General features: G+C 47.9%; 1 protein-coding gene across 1 annotated transcript in view; it reads left to right on the top strand.

The window, feature by feature from the left end:
• Window positions 1–16,068, top strand: part of LOC149451880 (phospholipid scramblase 2-like) — a 42,610-nt gene that overhangs the window by 8,130 nt on the left and 18,412 nt on the right. The window contains exon 3 of the mRNA XM_089690056.1: window positions 3,290–3,317. Coding sequence (XP_089546182.1) covers window positions 3,290–3,317 — 28 coding nt within the window. The remainder of the gene's footprint in view (window positions 1–3,289; window positions 3,318–16,068) is intronic.

Genomic DNA, 16,068 nt, shown 5'->3' with positions numbered 1-16,068 from the left:
CGGCTTGTAGTTCTCAATGAATTAACACGGTGCTGTGGTGCTCTATGGTAGCTCATCGAATCTTCCTGTCAGTATATTTGCTTTCCCATACATCCCATACACCAAGCAGATATATTGACAGGTCTGCAGGAGACCTGCATGGCACCAGCGATCTACTGATCACTGGAGCAATGCTTTACAGGCTCCTGCAACCTGAAATAATAAATGTAAATGTGAAAGAGGAGGTGCAGCGCTATATAACTAAACACAATACTAAATAAACCACTAATGGTGCACAATAGTGATAAACAGTGACTGAAATTAATAATGCCACTAGATGGTGGCCATAGAGTGAGGAGAGTGAAACAGTCCAATGAAGGAGTGCTCTTGAGATCCGGGATGATCTTCAAACGTCCTATATGAAGGACCAACAGGTGATAAAATATGAAGACTGCGCACTCACCAGATACGCAATCTTTATGCGCATTTGAATAAAATATCACTGGACCTCCTGTATCCTCATCCTGGTCTGGTCAGATCTGGTCAGCATATCCCTCAAGGCCTGGTATCCACATAGATGTAGCTTTTCCGTAGATTTGGCCGGTTTTCACCAATGCTGCCGGGGTCCCGGGGAAAGCGCTTTCCCCGGGACCCCGGCAGCATTGGTGAAAACCGGCCAAATCTGCGGAAAAGCTACATCTATGTGGATACCAGGCCTTGAGGGATATGCTGACCAGATCTGACCAGACCAGGATGAGGATACAGGAGGTCCAGTGATATTTTATTCAAATGCGCATAAAGATTGCGTATCTGGTGAGTGCGCAGTCTTCATATTTTATCACCTGTTGGTCCTTCATATAGGACGTTTGAAGATCATCCCGGATCTCAAGAGCACTCCTTCATTGGACTGTTTCACTCTCCTCACTCTATGGCCACCATCTAGTGGCATTATTAATTTCAGTCACTGTTTATCACTATTGTGTACCATTAGTGGTTTATTTAGTATTGTGCTTAGTTATATAGCGCTGCACCTCCTCTTTCACATTTATGCTATTGAAGGTCTGATACGGTGCCTTTTCTGGTGTACAGCTGCTGCTCATTACATATTTACACAAGCGCTCACTTATCTTTTGCTTTTTTTGAAATAATAAATGCACATCTTTTTACATGCAAGAAATGTGCATTTATTATTTGTGGTCTTTGCTCCTCAGTAGTACCTCTTTGTTAATTTTTCCTTCAGTTATCCTCAGTTGTCCCTCTTTGTTCCCCAGTTGTCCCTCTTTGTTCGCTGGTTGTCCCTCTTTGTTCACCAGTTGTCCCTCTTTGTTCACCGGTTGTCCCTCTTTGTTCCCTGGTTGTCCCTCTTTGTTCCCCAGTTGTCCCTCCTTGTTCGCCGGTTGTCCCTCTTTGTTCCCCAGTTGTCCCTCCTTGTTCGCCGGTTGTCCCTCTTTGTTCGCTGGTTGTCCCTCTTTGTTTCCTGGTTGTCCCTCTTTGTTTGCCGGTTGTCCCTCTTTGTTCCCTGGTTGTCCCTCTTTGTTCGCCGGTTGTCCCTCTTTGTTCGCTGGTTGTCCCTCTTTGTTTCCCAGTTGTCCCTCTTTGTTCGTCGGCTGTCCTTTGTTCCCTGGTTGTCCCTCTTTGTTCGCCGGTTGTCCCTCTTTGTTCCCCAGTTGTCCCCCTTTGTTCACCGGCTGTCCCCCTTTGTTCGCCGGCTGTCCCTCTTTGTTCACCGGTTGTCCCTCTTTGTTTGCCAGTTGTCCCTCTTTGTTCCCCAGTTGTCCCTCTTTGTTCCCCAGTTGTCCCTCTTTGTTCGCCGGTTGTCCCTCTTTGTTTCCTGGTTGTCCCTCTTTGTTCCCCAGTTGTCCCTCTTTGTTCACCGGTTGTCCCCCTTTGTTCGGCGCCTGTCCCTCTTTTTCAGTTTTTCCTAAGGTTTCCCTCTTTGTTCATCAGATTCCCCTTTCTGCTCCTCCTCGGCTTCCCTTTTCTGCTCCTCCTTCGTTTTCCCTTTCTGCTCCTTAGTTGTCCTGTTTTGTTCGCTGGTTGTTCCTCTTTGTTTGCCGGCTCTCTCTCTTTTTCAGTTTTCCCTAAGGTTTCCCTCTTTGTTCCTCAGCTTCCCCTTTCTGCTCCTTCTCAGCTTCCCCTTTCTGCTCCTTAGGTGTCCCTCTTTTTGATCTGACTCAGACCTCCTATAAAATTTCTGCTCCTCCTCGGCTTCCCCTTTCTGCTCCTCCTCGGCTTCCCTTTTCTGCTCCTCCTTGGCTTCCCTTTTCTGCTCCTCCTCGGCCTCCCCTTTCTGCTCCTCCTCCGCTTCCTGTTTCTGCTCCTTAGTTGTCCCTCTTTTTGATCTGACTCAGACCTCTATAATTATATTATTGAAAGTCTAACGCTGAGCAAAAAAAAAAAATATCCCTTTCAGTGTTGGTAATTCTCACACTGCAAGGGTTAATTGCTTCTTTTAGTCTAGGACAGGGGTCACCAAACTATGGCCCTCCAGCTGTTGAAGTACTACAATTCCCATCATGCCTCTGCCTCTGGGAGTCTTGCCTGTGGCTGCCAGAGACTTGCAAGGCCTCATGGGACTTGCAGTTCCTCAACACCTGGAGGGCCATAGTTTGGAGATCCCTGGTCTAGGGGGTAAAGAAAAGGAATAACCAAGCAAATGTTTTTTTCTTTACATACACTACTAAACAACGTTGGGCATACTGGAAAACAAACCGCTTCTTCACACAGGTCAAACAAAAAGTCCCAACGTAAATCGATTAACTACTAGGCAAGCAGCAGCAACCTCCAGCACATGTGATCCAAGAGGGAGCGTGTCCTTTACCCAGGCTGTTTACTTGGTTTGTATGGGACCTCCTCTGTTTAGAAGGAAGGGATTGATAAAGAGTTCTTGCAGGAGTTCCCGGAAACCTGAGATGGAACCAACTAGGCAGAGGGAGAGTATAAACTCGAACTACAGGTTCCAGTCCTGGGTGATGTTACTCTGGCTATAATACATTTTTCTTTCTGTGGAATGTCAAGATGTGTATGACAGCATTCCTGTAGAAATATACCTTCCCTCGTCCACCAGTCTTGTCACCATCTTCCAGTGGACACTTCATCATTATCCATGGCTTGATCTGTGTTCTCTGTCATGTTCTACTCACTTTGTCATTCTGAATCTCCTATTTATCATCCCCCAGTTATCTTTCCATCCAGTATTATCTCTGTGTTCTCTCAGTTCTTTGTTCCTTTCATCATCCTCCATCTCTGTGTCCTGTCCTTGGTGGCCCTCTGGAAGAATAACATAGTAACTCTTCCCTTGTCTTTTCAGATGAACCAGATCTCCATGCAAGAGAAATGTAAGGATCCCACCAATTACCCTTTGCCATTAATGATAATAATTGCTGATGAACTTTTTTCAGACGTTCTCATTTTTCTCAAAACTGACTTTCCTCTCTTTCAATGAGGGCCATTGTAAAGCTCATCTCCAGGCAAAATAGTTTTTCATACAAGGGGAGAACATGTAGCAACAACCTTTTCCTGTTCAGAAAGTCTGCCTTTAGAGATTTTTGACCTGGAATTTCCTGTCCAGGGGACCAGAGACCTGCACCTGCCCCTCGTGCAGCACGGTGACCGGTCCCATAAATACTACACTGTAGGTTTTCCCCCGCAGTCCCTTTGGCTATGCTGTAATCATGTCAGAGCATCCTCTATAATTAACATTAAGCAATCTTTTGCCCGGCAGGCCCAGCTTCACCCAACGCCTCCCTCCCATATCTTTCTTTTTAGCTCAGCATCCAGTCACAGTGGAACAATACAAAGCTTGAAAGTCACTGCCCAGAGAACCACTTACCAACCCAACAGGTCTGCCCATAGCCCACCCACACATAGCGAGTGTGGCCTGATGGGTCACAGGAAATGTAGTTCTGCAGCATGAGACATTATTGTAGGGAGCGCTGCAGAACCCTCATCACAGGTGACCTGATCATGGAGAATTTTTGGCCAGTGACTAATGATGACACTAGCCATGATAAACAAGGATCAATCTGCCTGGGGATTACTGTGAACAGAAGGAGGAAGGGTGGGGAGCTAGAAGAACCTGGAGATGAGCTTTATTATAGAGAAGTAGGACATTTCCCCAGGCCTACCAGTACACAAAACTGCCAGGAGACCTGCAGAGTAATGGGATAGTGAGAGTGTTGGAGGGTGCAGCGGCAGTAATCAGTTCAGTTCAAATAATAAAAGTTGTATTGAAATAATGGCTCAACGATATAAAGAGCCCAATAGAAGGCACACAACTATGGACAATCCTGTTTCTGTGTGGCAAAGCAAGCAGAGCAGGTTCTAATGCACTGACAGCATCTGCCTCAGGAGGTGGAATGTGGCCTGGAGAGTCCGTGCCCAACTTGGGAGAATCCCTTTTAAAGATAACATGTTACTGACCTATCCCCACTCATACAGAACCTTTCTCTACCTCTATTCACTGTCCCTAACAGAAGGGTAACCTGTCCCTACACTAACCACTCACAAAATGCATGCCAAGCCAGGGACTTATATAGACTCTGCCTGACCCAAGATGGCTGCCAAAGGAACTTGGGACAGCAACATCCAACTGGATCGCTTCCCAGTGACCCAGGAATCCATAGAGGAATTTGTTCCTCTTGACTTCCTCTCCTTCTGCAATGTTGCTGTGGTTTGAGCACCTGCAGTGGAGAAAATAGACTGCACCTGCCTAAAGAGCTCATACCTCACCTGGACAGAGGCCTAGCAGGAGGCTTGCAGAGTAATGGTGTGGGGATAGTGAGGTTGTACAAGATATATCCCACCAGGACTCAGACCTACCAGGAGAGTTGGAGAGTAATGGTGTTGGGATAGTGAGGTTGTACAAGATATATCCCACCAGGACTCAGACCTACCAGGAGAGTTGGAGAGTAATGGTGTTGGGATAGTGAGGTTGTACAAGATATATCCCACCAGGACTCAGACCTACCAGGAGAGTTGCAGAGTAATGGTGTTGGGATAGTGAGGTTGTACAAGATGTATCCCACCAGGACTCAGACCTACCAGATGAATTGCAGAGTAATGGTGTTGGGATAGTGAGGTTGTACAAGATATATCCCACCAGGACTCAGACCTACCAGGTGAATTGCAGAGCAATGGTGTTGGGATAGTGAGGTTGTACAAGATGTATCCCACCAGGACTCAGGCCTACCAGGTGAATTGCAGAGTAATGGTGTTGGGATAGTGAGGTTGTACAAGATATATCCCACCAGGACTCAGACCTACCAGGAGAGTTGCAGAGTAATGGTGTTGGGATAGTGAAGTTTTACAAGATATATCCCACCAGGACTCAGACCTACCAGGAGACTTGCAGAGTAATGGTGTTGGGATAGTGAGATTGTACAAGATATATCCCACCAGGACTCAGATCTACCAGGAGCTTTGAAGGGTAATGGTGCTGGGATAGTGAGGTTGTACAAGATATATTCCACCAGGACTCAGACCTACCAAGTGAATTGCAGAATAATGGTGTTGGGATAGTGAGGTTGTACAAGATATATCCCACCAGGACTCAGACCTACCAGGAGACTTGCAGAATAATGGTGTTGGGATAGTGAGGTTGTACAAGATATATCCCACCAGGACTCAGATCTACCAGGAGAGTTGCAGAGTAATGGTGCTGGGATAGTGAGGTTGTACAAGATATATCCCACCAGGACTCAGACCTACCAAGCGATTTGCAGAATAATGGTGTTGGGATAGTGAGGTTGTACAAGATGTATCCCACCAGGACTCAGATCTACCAGGAGACTTGCAGAATAATGGTGTTGGGATAGTGTGGTTGTACAAGATATATCCCACCAGGACTCAGATCTACCAGGAGACTTGCAGAATAATGGTGTTGGGATAGTGAGGTTGTACAAGATATATCCCACCAGGACTCAGACCTACCAGGAGATTTGCAGAATAATGGTGTTGGGATAGTGAGGTTGTACAAGATATATCCCACCAGGACTCAGACCTACCAAGAGATTTGCAGAATAATGGTGTTGGGATAGTGAGGTTGTACAAGATATATCCCACCAGGACTCAGATCTACCAGGAGACTTGCAGAATAATGGTGTTGGGATAGTGAGGTTGTACAAGATATATCCCACCAGGACTCAGACCTACCAAGAGATTTGAAGGGTAAAGGGGTTGGGATAGTGAGAATGTATACAAGCTCATATCTTACTGGGAAAGAGACTTACCAGGACACTTGCAGAGGGATTACATTGGGATAGTAAAGTTGTGTAAGTTATCACATATCACTAGGTCCGAGAACTACCAATGCAAAATAATGAAGTTTGGGATAGTGAGGTTGTAGGCAGGTGTAGTTAGGCCTCCCTGCACAGGTGGTGCTGTTTTCCAGCTGCCATGCAGAGAGGACAGAAGACAGGAGGAACTTTTGTTTTTCTGAGGACTCCGTAGGCCTCATCAGGAGAGGAGCTGTCTGACTGGATGCTGCTGCAATGGATGACCTTGGTGGCCATCTTTAGTGTGGGCAGTGCCAATAAATAGCACTGTCCCACTGCAGTTGGCGTGAATTTGTGAAGTGGCTAGGTCAGGGACATGATCCCGCTGGTTAGGTAATGAGTGTTTAGCATAGGGAAAGGTTCCAGTGGAGTAGGGACTGCATGTCTGAGCCGCAGATAGGAACTCTCCTGCCTTCATGTGCCTTCTTGCCAGGCAGAGTTTGTCTGGCCACATTCTTCATCAGATGGTGCCAGGCCATTTAGAGTACCTTCTATAATATTGAGTCTGTGTTTTGCAACACCTTCTAGTAGTGAGGTTGCATACGATTTTATATCTCACCAGAACGGAGATCTACCAGGAGACTTGCAGAGTAATGGGGATGGGGTAGTGAGGTTGTATAGGATTTCTTGTCTCACGAGGACAGAAGACTGCCAGGAGCTTTCAAGAGCAATGGCTTTAGGATAGTGAGGTTATATAAGATCTCATGTCTCTCAAGGAGAAAGAACTACCAGGAGACTTGCATAGTAATGGGGTTGGGATAGTGAAATTGTGTAGGACCTCATGTCTCACCAGGACAGAGACCTACCATAAGACTTGCAGAGATGTAGGGTGGGATAATGAAGTTGGATAAGATATCTTACCAGGACAGAGACCTACCAGGAGACCTGCAGAATAATGATGGTGGACAAGTGAGGTCATAAAAGATCTCATATCCCACAAGGGTAGAGAACTACCAATAGACTTGGTTGTAGAGGATCCCAAATCTCACCAGGACAGAGACCTACCAGGAGACTTGCAGAATAATGATGGTGGACAAGTGAGGTCGTAAAAGATCTCATATCCCACAAGGGTAGAGAACTACCAATAGACTTGGTTGTAGAGGATCCCAAATCTCACCAGGACAGAGACCTACCAGGAGACTTGCAGAATAATGATGGTGGACAAGTGAGGTCGTAAAAGATCTCATATCCCACAAGGGTAGAGAACTACCAATAGACTTGGTTGTAGAGGATCCCAAATCTCACCAGGACAGAGACCTACCAGGAGACTTGCAGAATAATGATGGTGGACAAGTGAGGTTGTAAAAGATCTCATATCCCACCAGGACAGAGAACTACCAATAGACTTGGTTATAGAGGATCCCAAATCTCACCAGGACAGAGACCTACCAGGAGACTTGCAGAATAATGATGGTGGACAAGTGAGGTTGTAAAAGATCTCATATCCCACCAGGATAGAGAACTACCAATAGACTTGGTTGTAGAGGATCCCAAGTCTCACCAGGACAGAGACCTACCAGGAGACTTGCAGAATAATGATGGTGGATAAGTGAGGTCGTAAAAGATCTCATATCCCACAAGGGTAGAGAACTACCAATAGACTTGGTTATAGAGGATCCCAAATCTCACCAGGACAGAGACCTACCAGGAGACTAGCAGAATAATGATGGTGGACAAGTGAGGTTGTAAAAGATCTCATATCCCACCAGGACAGAGAACTACTAATAGCCTTGGTTATAGAGGATCCCAAATCTCACCAGGACAGAGACCTACCAGGAGACTTGCAGAATAATGATGGTGGACAAGTGAGGTTGTAAAAGATCTCATATCCCACCAGGATAGAGAACTACCAATAGACTTGGTTGTAGAGGATCCCAAGTCTCACCAGGACAGAGACCTACCAGGAGACTTGCAGAATAATGATGGTGGACAAGTGAGGTTGTAAAAGATCTCATATCCCACCAGGACAGAGAACTACCAATAGACTTGGTTATAGAGGATCCCAAATCTCACCAGGACAGAGACCTACCAGGAGACTTGCAGAATAATGATGGTGGACAAGTGAGGTTGTAAAAGATCTCATATCCCACCAGGACAGAGAACTACCAATAGACTTGGTTGTAGAGGATCCCAAGTCTCACCAGGACAGAGGACTACCAGGAGACTTGCATAGTAATGAGGTTGGTAAAGATATCATATCTCACCAGGAGGTCTGGGAAGGTAGGAGACCATCTCTGAATGTATGAGCTGTAAGTGTGATCATAGATACAGTATATCTATACTATATGATTTTTTTTTTTACCAAGTGTTATATAAAAGTTATGTCTTCAAAAAAAAAAATCTCTATAATGTTTACACCCTCACCCTTGAATTTTATGGAATAGAACTGTATAAATGTTAGGTAGACTCACTCAGGAACCGGTTCTGACCAGCTCACTTTATTATACAAAATAAAATTTAAGAAAAATCTGGATGCATTCCAGAATAAAACTGAATACTAACATTTGTAGGTGCTAACACCCGGGATTTGTGATCCAGGGAATATCCGATTACATCCTGGGGGATCAGGAAGGAGTTTTCCCCTGGAGGAGCACTGAGCATAGCACCGCTATGTAAACCTATGGTGGAGATTTACTGAAACTGGAGTGCCCAGAATGTAGGCCAGCTGTGCATGGTAACCAATCAGCTTCTACCTTCAGCTTGTTCAGTTAGGCTTTAGCAATAAAACCTGGAAGCTGATTGGTTACCATGCACAGTTGCACCAGATTCTGTATGCTCCAGTTTTAGTAAATCTCCATGTACACATAGACATTACCAGGCATAGCAGAAGAGGAGCATTTACAGGCAGGAAAAGACCTCCATAGCTGCATTCAGGAAAGCAGAGAAAATGCGATACATGCCTAAATGTGTCTAAATGTGCAGAAATGCTAGACACATCTACGGTTCACTGCTGAGGACCATGATGCAGAATAAACATGAAGAAGGACTTGTGTAGAGTATGGTTCATGGCTGAGGACCATGAAGCAGAATAAACATGAAGAAGTACTTGTGTAGAGTATGGTTCATGGCTGAGGACCATGATGCAGAATAAACATGAAGAAGGACTTGAGTAGAGTATGGTTCATGGCTGAGGACCATGAAGCAGAATAAACATGAAGAAGTACTTGTGTAGAGTATGGTTCATGGCTGAGGACCATGATGCAGAATAAACATGAAGAAGGACTTGTGTTGAATACAGTTCACGGATGGGGACCATGAAGCAGAATAAACATGAAGAAGTACTTGAGTAGATTATGGTTCACAGCTGAGGACCATGAAGCAGAAATAAAAACACGAGGGTGGACTTGAATAGCATACGTTTTCATGACTGAGGACCATGAAGCAGAATAAACATGAAGAAGTACTTGAGTAGAATACAGTTCACAGCTGAGGACCATGAAGCAGAAATAAAAACACGAGGGTGGACTTGAATAGCATACGTTTTCATGACTGAGGACCATGAAGCAGAATAAACATGAAGAAGGACTTGCGTACATTATGGTTCACAGCGAAGACCATGAAGCAGAATAAACATGAAGAAGGACTTGAGTAGATTATGGTTATCAGCTGAGGACCACGAAGCAGAAAAAAACATGAGGGTGAACTTGACTAGCATACGTTTTCATGGCTGAGAACCATGAACCAAAATAAACATGAATAAGGACTTGAGTGGAATATGGTTCACAGCTGAGGACCATGAAGCAGAAAATAAAACATGAAGAAAGACTTGAATAGCATACGTTTTCATGGCTGAGGACCATGAAGCAGAACATAGAAGGACTAGAGTAGATTATGGTTCACAGCTGAGGACCATGAAGCAGATTAAACATGAAGAAGGACTTGAGGAGAATATGGTTCATGCAGGGGCGGACTGACCAGTTGGAAACTCAGGCACTACCCGAGGGCCCGGGGTCAGCAGGGGGCCCCATGAGATGCCCCTGGTACCTCTTTCATAGGCTTTTTTGAGTTTGGGCAAGGACACAGGGGCCCCATGATCCCCTATTGCTCGGGGGCCCCATGAGTTGTTAGTCCGCCCCTGGGTTCATGGCTGAGGACCATGAACCAAAATAAACACAGAGGACTTGAGGAGAATACCGTTCACAGCTGAGGACCACGAAGCAGAATAAACATGAATAAGGACTTGAGTGGAATATGGTTCATGGCTGAGGACCATGAATCGGCCTTAATGCAGATAAAGAGGTGCAGCTTCCAACAAGGAAGCCCAGTCTCCGGTCTAGAAAGGGAGGTTCCAGGGACAAGCAGTCTCCCTTCCTCTCAGCATGCAGATCCATCCCTACAGGGCTCCAGACTAGTTACCAGTAACCCAGCCACCATCTGGGCACACCTCCCTAGGGATTGGCTGGGTCCTGATAAATATGTAGTCGGGGGGGGGGGGGAGTTTGAATCCTCCCTCCCTAATGTCTTCAGGAGGCTGGGGGAAGTAATCAAACTCCCATCCTGTGCTCACTCACTGCACTGCATCTATTGAGGAGCAGCGTTGTCACCCTAGCACAGGACTACGAAGCCCCTCCCTCTCATTTGTTTTGTTCTATAGAGGGAGGTGTTTTGTAGTTCTTAGAAGATACTTGTAAAGGTGGATAAGATTGTCTCAGATGTCAGTCCATCGCACAGACAGTTCCAGTGACACTGGTGGGACCACCAGGAATATTCTGTAATTGTCGGGGAGCGGCCATGAGTCTTTTATGTTCGCCCGGAGAGAGGGGCGGACTGACAACTCATGAGGCCCCCGGGCAATAGGGGATCATGGGGCCCCTGTGTCCTTGCCCAAACTCAAAAAAGCCTATGAAAAGGTACCAGGGGAATCTCATGGGGCCCCCTACTGACCCCGGGCCCTCGGGCAGTCCGCCCCTGCCCGGAGATCATCTTTAACATTATTTCTTCATTTTGCTTCCTTTATTCCTCTTACATTGTTTCTTCTGTCTATAGATTTTCTCAAACTCCACCCACAATCGCTCTTTGTCCTCATCGATTGGGTGATTTTTTTTTTTTTATTTTCCTCCCTTTTTGAAAACTGAATATTTGTTTATACAAAATCCTATTAGAACCACCCCGGCCACGCCCAGCCAGTGACCCGGAGTCCTTCCATCTGCGGTGTCGCTTGCGGTGTGGAAGCCAATGACATTCCTATTATTCCGGCCCCGCCGGTCTCACCTGAACTCCTTTGCCCCCCCCCCCCCACCCACCCAGTGTTTGTATTGGTGTGTGCGCCGATCCTCGGCCTCTGTAAAGCAAACACAAAGGTTGATTCTGCCGACGATGATGTGCAGAGAGCCGAGCGACGGGCCATCTGCTGATGGATTTGTAATTCCGTCCATCCAGTCCTATAATTTACACAGCTCTGCCACACACCCCGGTAGAAGGGAAGACTGTTGCAGTCCAGTAACCCTTACAGCCCCCCCCCCCTCCAGCCTACGATTCGATAATGAAATGAGAAGCACCAGACTGATGAGGTCATCTGTCTGTCACTATCCTCCCTCCTCCTGTCAGCATGCTCATTAATTGGCTCTGTGTGCTTCTTCTCCCTTTCCCAGTCTGATCTCTTCTGTACAGGGACTGTGAGAGGTTGCTTTGGCACGTGTACACCCCTGACTGGTGCCTTTTCAGCCATAGGGGCAGTGGTTGAGGGGCGGTAAAAATGTATATTAGTTAGTGGAGTTTTACTGAACCCCTAGCTGCAGCAGAAAAGAGCCCTGAGGTTCGATTCAGTTCTGTGTGCGATTCCTGCGCATTTTGTGGGTACAGCGCAGCGCAAACTGTTGGCGGTATATAAATCCTGAATAATAATAATAATAGGGCAGTATATTCATTGTAATGGGCCGCCGTACCGGCTGGGAGACAGAGCAGTCCCTGGACCTTTTATAAACTTGTGCCGCACCAAGGTGCGCAGTTCAGGGCACTGATTATCAGTGCTGCCCATCAGTGCCCAACAGTGCTGCCCATCAGTGCCCAGCAGTGCTGCCCAACAGTGCTGCCCATCAGTGCCCAACAGTGCTGCCCATCAGTGCCGCAAGTCAGTGCCCTTCAGTACTACCTATTAGTGCCCTTCAGTGCCGCATATCAGTGCCTCCTCATCAATGCCCTAGTGCCGCCTCATCAGTGCTGCCTATCAGTGCTTCCTATCAGTGCTGCCTATTAGTGCCCATAAGTGCTGCCCACCAGTACCCACTATCAGTGCCCCTTATCAGTGCTCCCCACCAATGCCCCTTATCAGTGCTGCCTATCAGTGCCCACCAGTTCTCCCTATTAGTGCTCCCTATCAATGCCAAGCAGTGCTCCCTCTCAGTGCTGCCTATCAGTGCCCAGCAGTGCTGCCTATCAGTGCTGCCTATCAGTGCCCATCAGTGCTCCCCACTAGTGCTCCCCACGATTGCCCCGTCAGTGCATCCTATCAGTGCCCCTTATCAGTGCTCCCCACCAGTGCCCCCTATCAGTGCCCCTTATCAGTGCCCCCTGTCAGTGCTCCCCACCAGTGCCCACTATCAGTGCCCCTTATTAGTGCTCCCCACCAATGCCCCCTATCAATGCCAAGCAGTGCTCCCTCTCAGTGCTGCCTATAAGTGCCACCTCATCAATGCCCTCATCAGTGCTGCCTATCAGTGCTGCCTATCAGTGCCCTCCAGTGCCCCCTATCATTGCTCCCTATCATTGCTCCCTATCAGTGCTCCCTATCAGTGCTCCCTGTCAGTGCCCTCCAGTGCTCCCTATCAGTGCTCCCTATCAGTGCTCCCTGTCAGTGCTCCCTGTCAGTGCTCCCTATCAGTGCTCCCTATCAGTGCTCCCTGTCAGTGCCCACCAGTGCCTGATCAACGCACATTAGTGAAGGAGAAAAATTACCTGTTTGCTTCATTTTATAGCAGAAACAAAGAAAACTTTTTTTTTCAAAATTTTTGCTCTTTTTTCATTTATAGTGCAAAAAATAAAACACCTATTAAAGTGTTCCTGAACCCCCAACATACAATCCGTCTGTAGATGCAGGAAAGCATGCTTGTCATACTCACTGTGGGACCTCAGGGGTTAATCCTCCGCATTGTGTAACAAGGCTGTTTGATCCTGTCTGATCCTCCCCTTTTTCCAGTGCCCCCCTGTTATCTTCTGATAAGACATATCATATGGAGTCACTCTGCACATGCTCAGTTTGGTGTGTATTGCTAGAGAGGTTGTTTTTTTTTATTTCTTGGGGGAGTGTGTGTGATCAGCACTGTCCAGAAAGAGGCCAGGGGTTCTGCATCCTCCTAGAGCAGAAAGCAAACTCCTACTACAAACTTTAACCAGTGCTCAGCCGGACACTGATAAAAGTCACAAGACTGCTATATACTGCTGATGAGAAAAGGGATTTAGCAGTTTATATTTACTAAAAAAATTGCATTTCCATGTTCTGTGTACTGTGGGGGACCAGATATAGTGAATGCGGGGTCCGGGGAGAGCGGATATAGTGAATGCGGGGTCCGGGGAGAGCGGATATAGTGAATGCGGGGTCCGGGGAGAGCGGATATAGTGAACACAGGGTCCGGGGAGAGAGGATATAGTGAATGCGGGGTCCGGGGAGAGCGGATATAGTGAATGCGGAGTCCTGGGAGAGCGGATACAGTGAATGCGGGGTCCGGGGAGAGAGGATATAGTGAATGCGGAGTCCTGGGAGAGCGGGTACAGTGAATGCGGGGTCCGGGGAGAGCGGATATAGTGAATGCGGGGTCCGGGGAGAGCGGATATAGTGAATGCGGGGTCCAGGGAGAGCGGATATAGTGAACACAGGGTCTGGGGAGAGCGGATATAGTGAATGTGGGGTCCGGGGAGAGCGTATATAGTGAATGCAGGGTCCGGGGAGAGCGGATATAGTGAACGCGGGGTCCGGGGAGAGCGGATATAGTGAACGCGGGGTCCGGGGAGAGCGGATATAATGAACGCGGGGTCCGGGGAGAGGGGATATAGTGAATGCGGGGTCCGGGGAGAGCGGATATAGTGAATGCGGGGTCCGGGGAGAGTGGAAATAGTGAATGCGGGGTCCGGGGAGAGCTGATATAGTGAATGCGGGGTCTGGGGAGAGCGGATATAGTGAACGCGGGGTCCGGGGAGAGCGGATATAGTGAACGCGGGGTCCGAGGAGAGCGGATATAGTGAATGCGGGGTCTGGGGAGAGCGGATATAGTGAACGCGGGGCCTGGGGAGAGCGGATATAGTGAACGCGGGGTCCGGGGAGAGCGGATATAGTGAACGCGGGGTCCGGGGAGAGCGGATATAGTGAACGCGGGGTACGGGGAGAGCGGATATAGTGAACGCGGGGTACGGGGAGAGCGGATATAGTGAACGCGGGGTCCGGGGAGAGCGGATATAGTGAACGCGGGGTCCGGGGAGAGCGGATATAGTGAACGCGGGGTCCGGGGAGAGCGGATATAGTGAACGCGGGGTCCGGGGAGAGCGGATATAGTGAACGCGGGGTCCGGGGAGAGCGGATATAGTGAACGCGGGGTCCGGGGAGAGCGGATATAGTGAACGCGGGGTCCGGGGAGAGCGGATATAGGGAACGCAGGGTCCGGGGAGAGCGGATATAGTGAATGCGGGGTCCGGGGAGACCGGATATAGTGAATGCGGGCACCGATATCCCCCAAATGTCAGGACAGTACAGATATCCCCCAAATGTCAGGACGGGACAGATATCCCCCCAAATGTCAGGACGGGACAGATATCCCCCCAAATGTCAAGACAGTACAGATATCCCCCAAATGTCAGGACAGTACAGATATCCCCCAAATGTCAGGACAGGACAGATATCCCCCCAAATGTCAGGACAGATATCCCCCAAATGTCAGGACGGTACAGATATCCCCCCAAATGTCAGGACGGTACAGATATCTCCCAAATGTCAGGACGGTACAGATATCCCCCCAAATGTCAGGACGGTACAGATATCCCCCAAATGTCAGGACGGTACAGATATCCCCCAAATGTCAGGACGGTACAGATATCCCCCCAAATGTCAGGACGGTACAGATATCCCCCAAATGTCAGGACGGTACAGATATCCCCCAAATGTCAGGACAGGACAGATATCCCCCAAATGTCAGGACAGTACAGATATCCCCCAAATGTCAGGACAGTACAGATACCCCCCAAATGTCAGGACAGCACAGATATCCCCCAAATGTCAGGACAGCACAGATATCCCCCAAATGTCAGGACAGTACAGATACCCCCCAAATGTCAGAACGGTACAGATATCCCCCAAATGTCAGGACGGTACAGATATTCCCCAAATGCCAGGACAGTACAGATATCCCCCAAATGTCAGGACAGTACAGATATCCCCCAAATGTCAGGACGGTACAGATATTCCCCAAATGTCAGGACGGTACAGAGATCCCCCAAATGTCAGGACAGGACAGATATCCCCCAAATGTCAGGACGGTACAGATATCCCCCAAATGTCAGGACGGTACAGATACCCCCCAAATGTCAGAACAGTACAGATATCCCCCAAATGTCAGGACGGTACAGATATTCCCCAAATGTCAGAACAGTACAGATATCCCCCAAATGTCAGGACGGTACAGATATCCCCCAAATGTCAGGACGGTACAGATATCCCCCAAATGTCAGGACAGTACAGATATCCCCCAAATGTCAGAACAGGACAGATATCCCCCAAATGTCAGGACAGTACAAATTCCCCCCAAATGTCAGGACAGTACAAATCCCCCCCAAATGTCAGGATGGTACAAATCCCCCCAAATATCAGGACGGTACAAATCCCCCCAAA

The sequence above is a fragment of the Staurois parvus genome, unplaced genomic scaffold (assembly GCF_062004578.1).
Source record: "Staurois parvus isolate SC_StPar_1 unplaced genomic scaffold, SC_StPar_1.0 ptg000512l, whole genome shotgun sequence".
Classification (NCBI taxonomy): Eukaryota; Metazoa; Chordata; class Amphibia; order Anura; family Ranidae; genus Staurois; species Staurois parvus.
The sequence above is the reverse complement of the archived record's forward strand: the minus strand, read 5'-3'. Positions and strand labels throughout refer to the sequence as shown.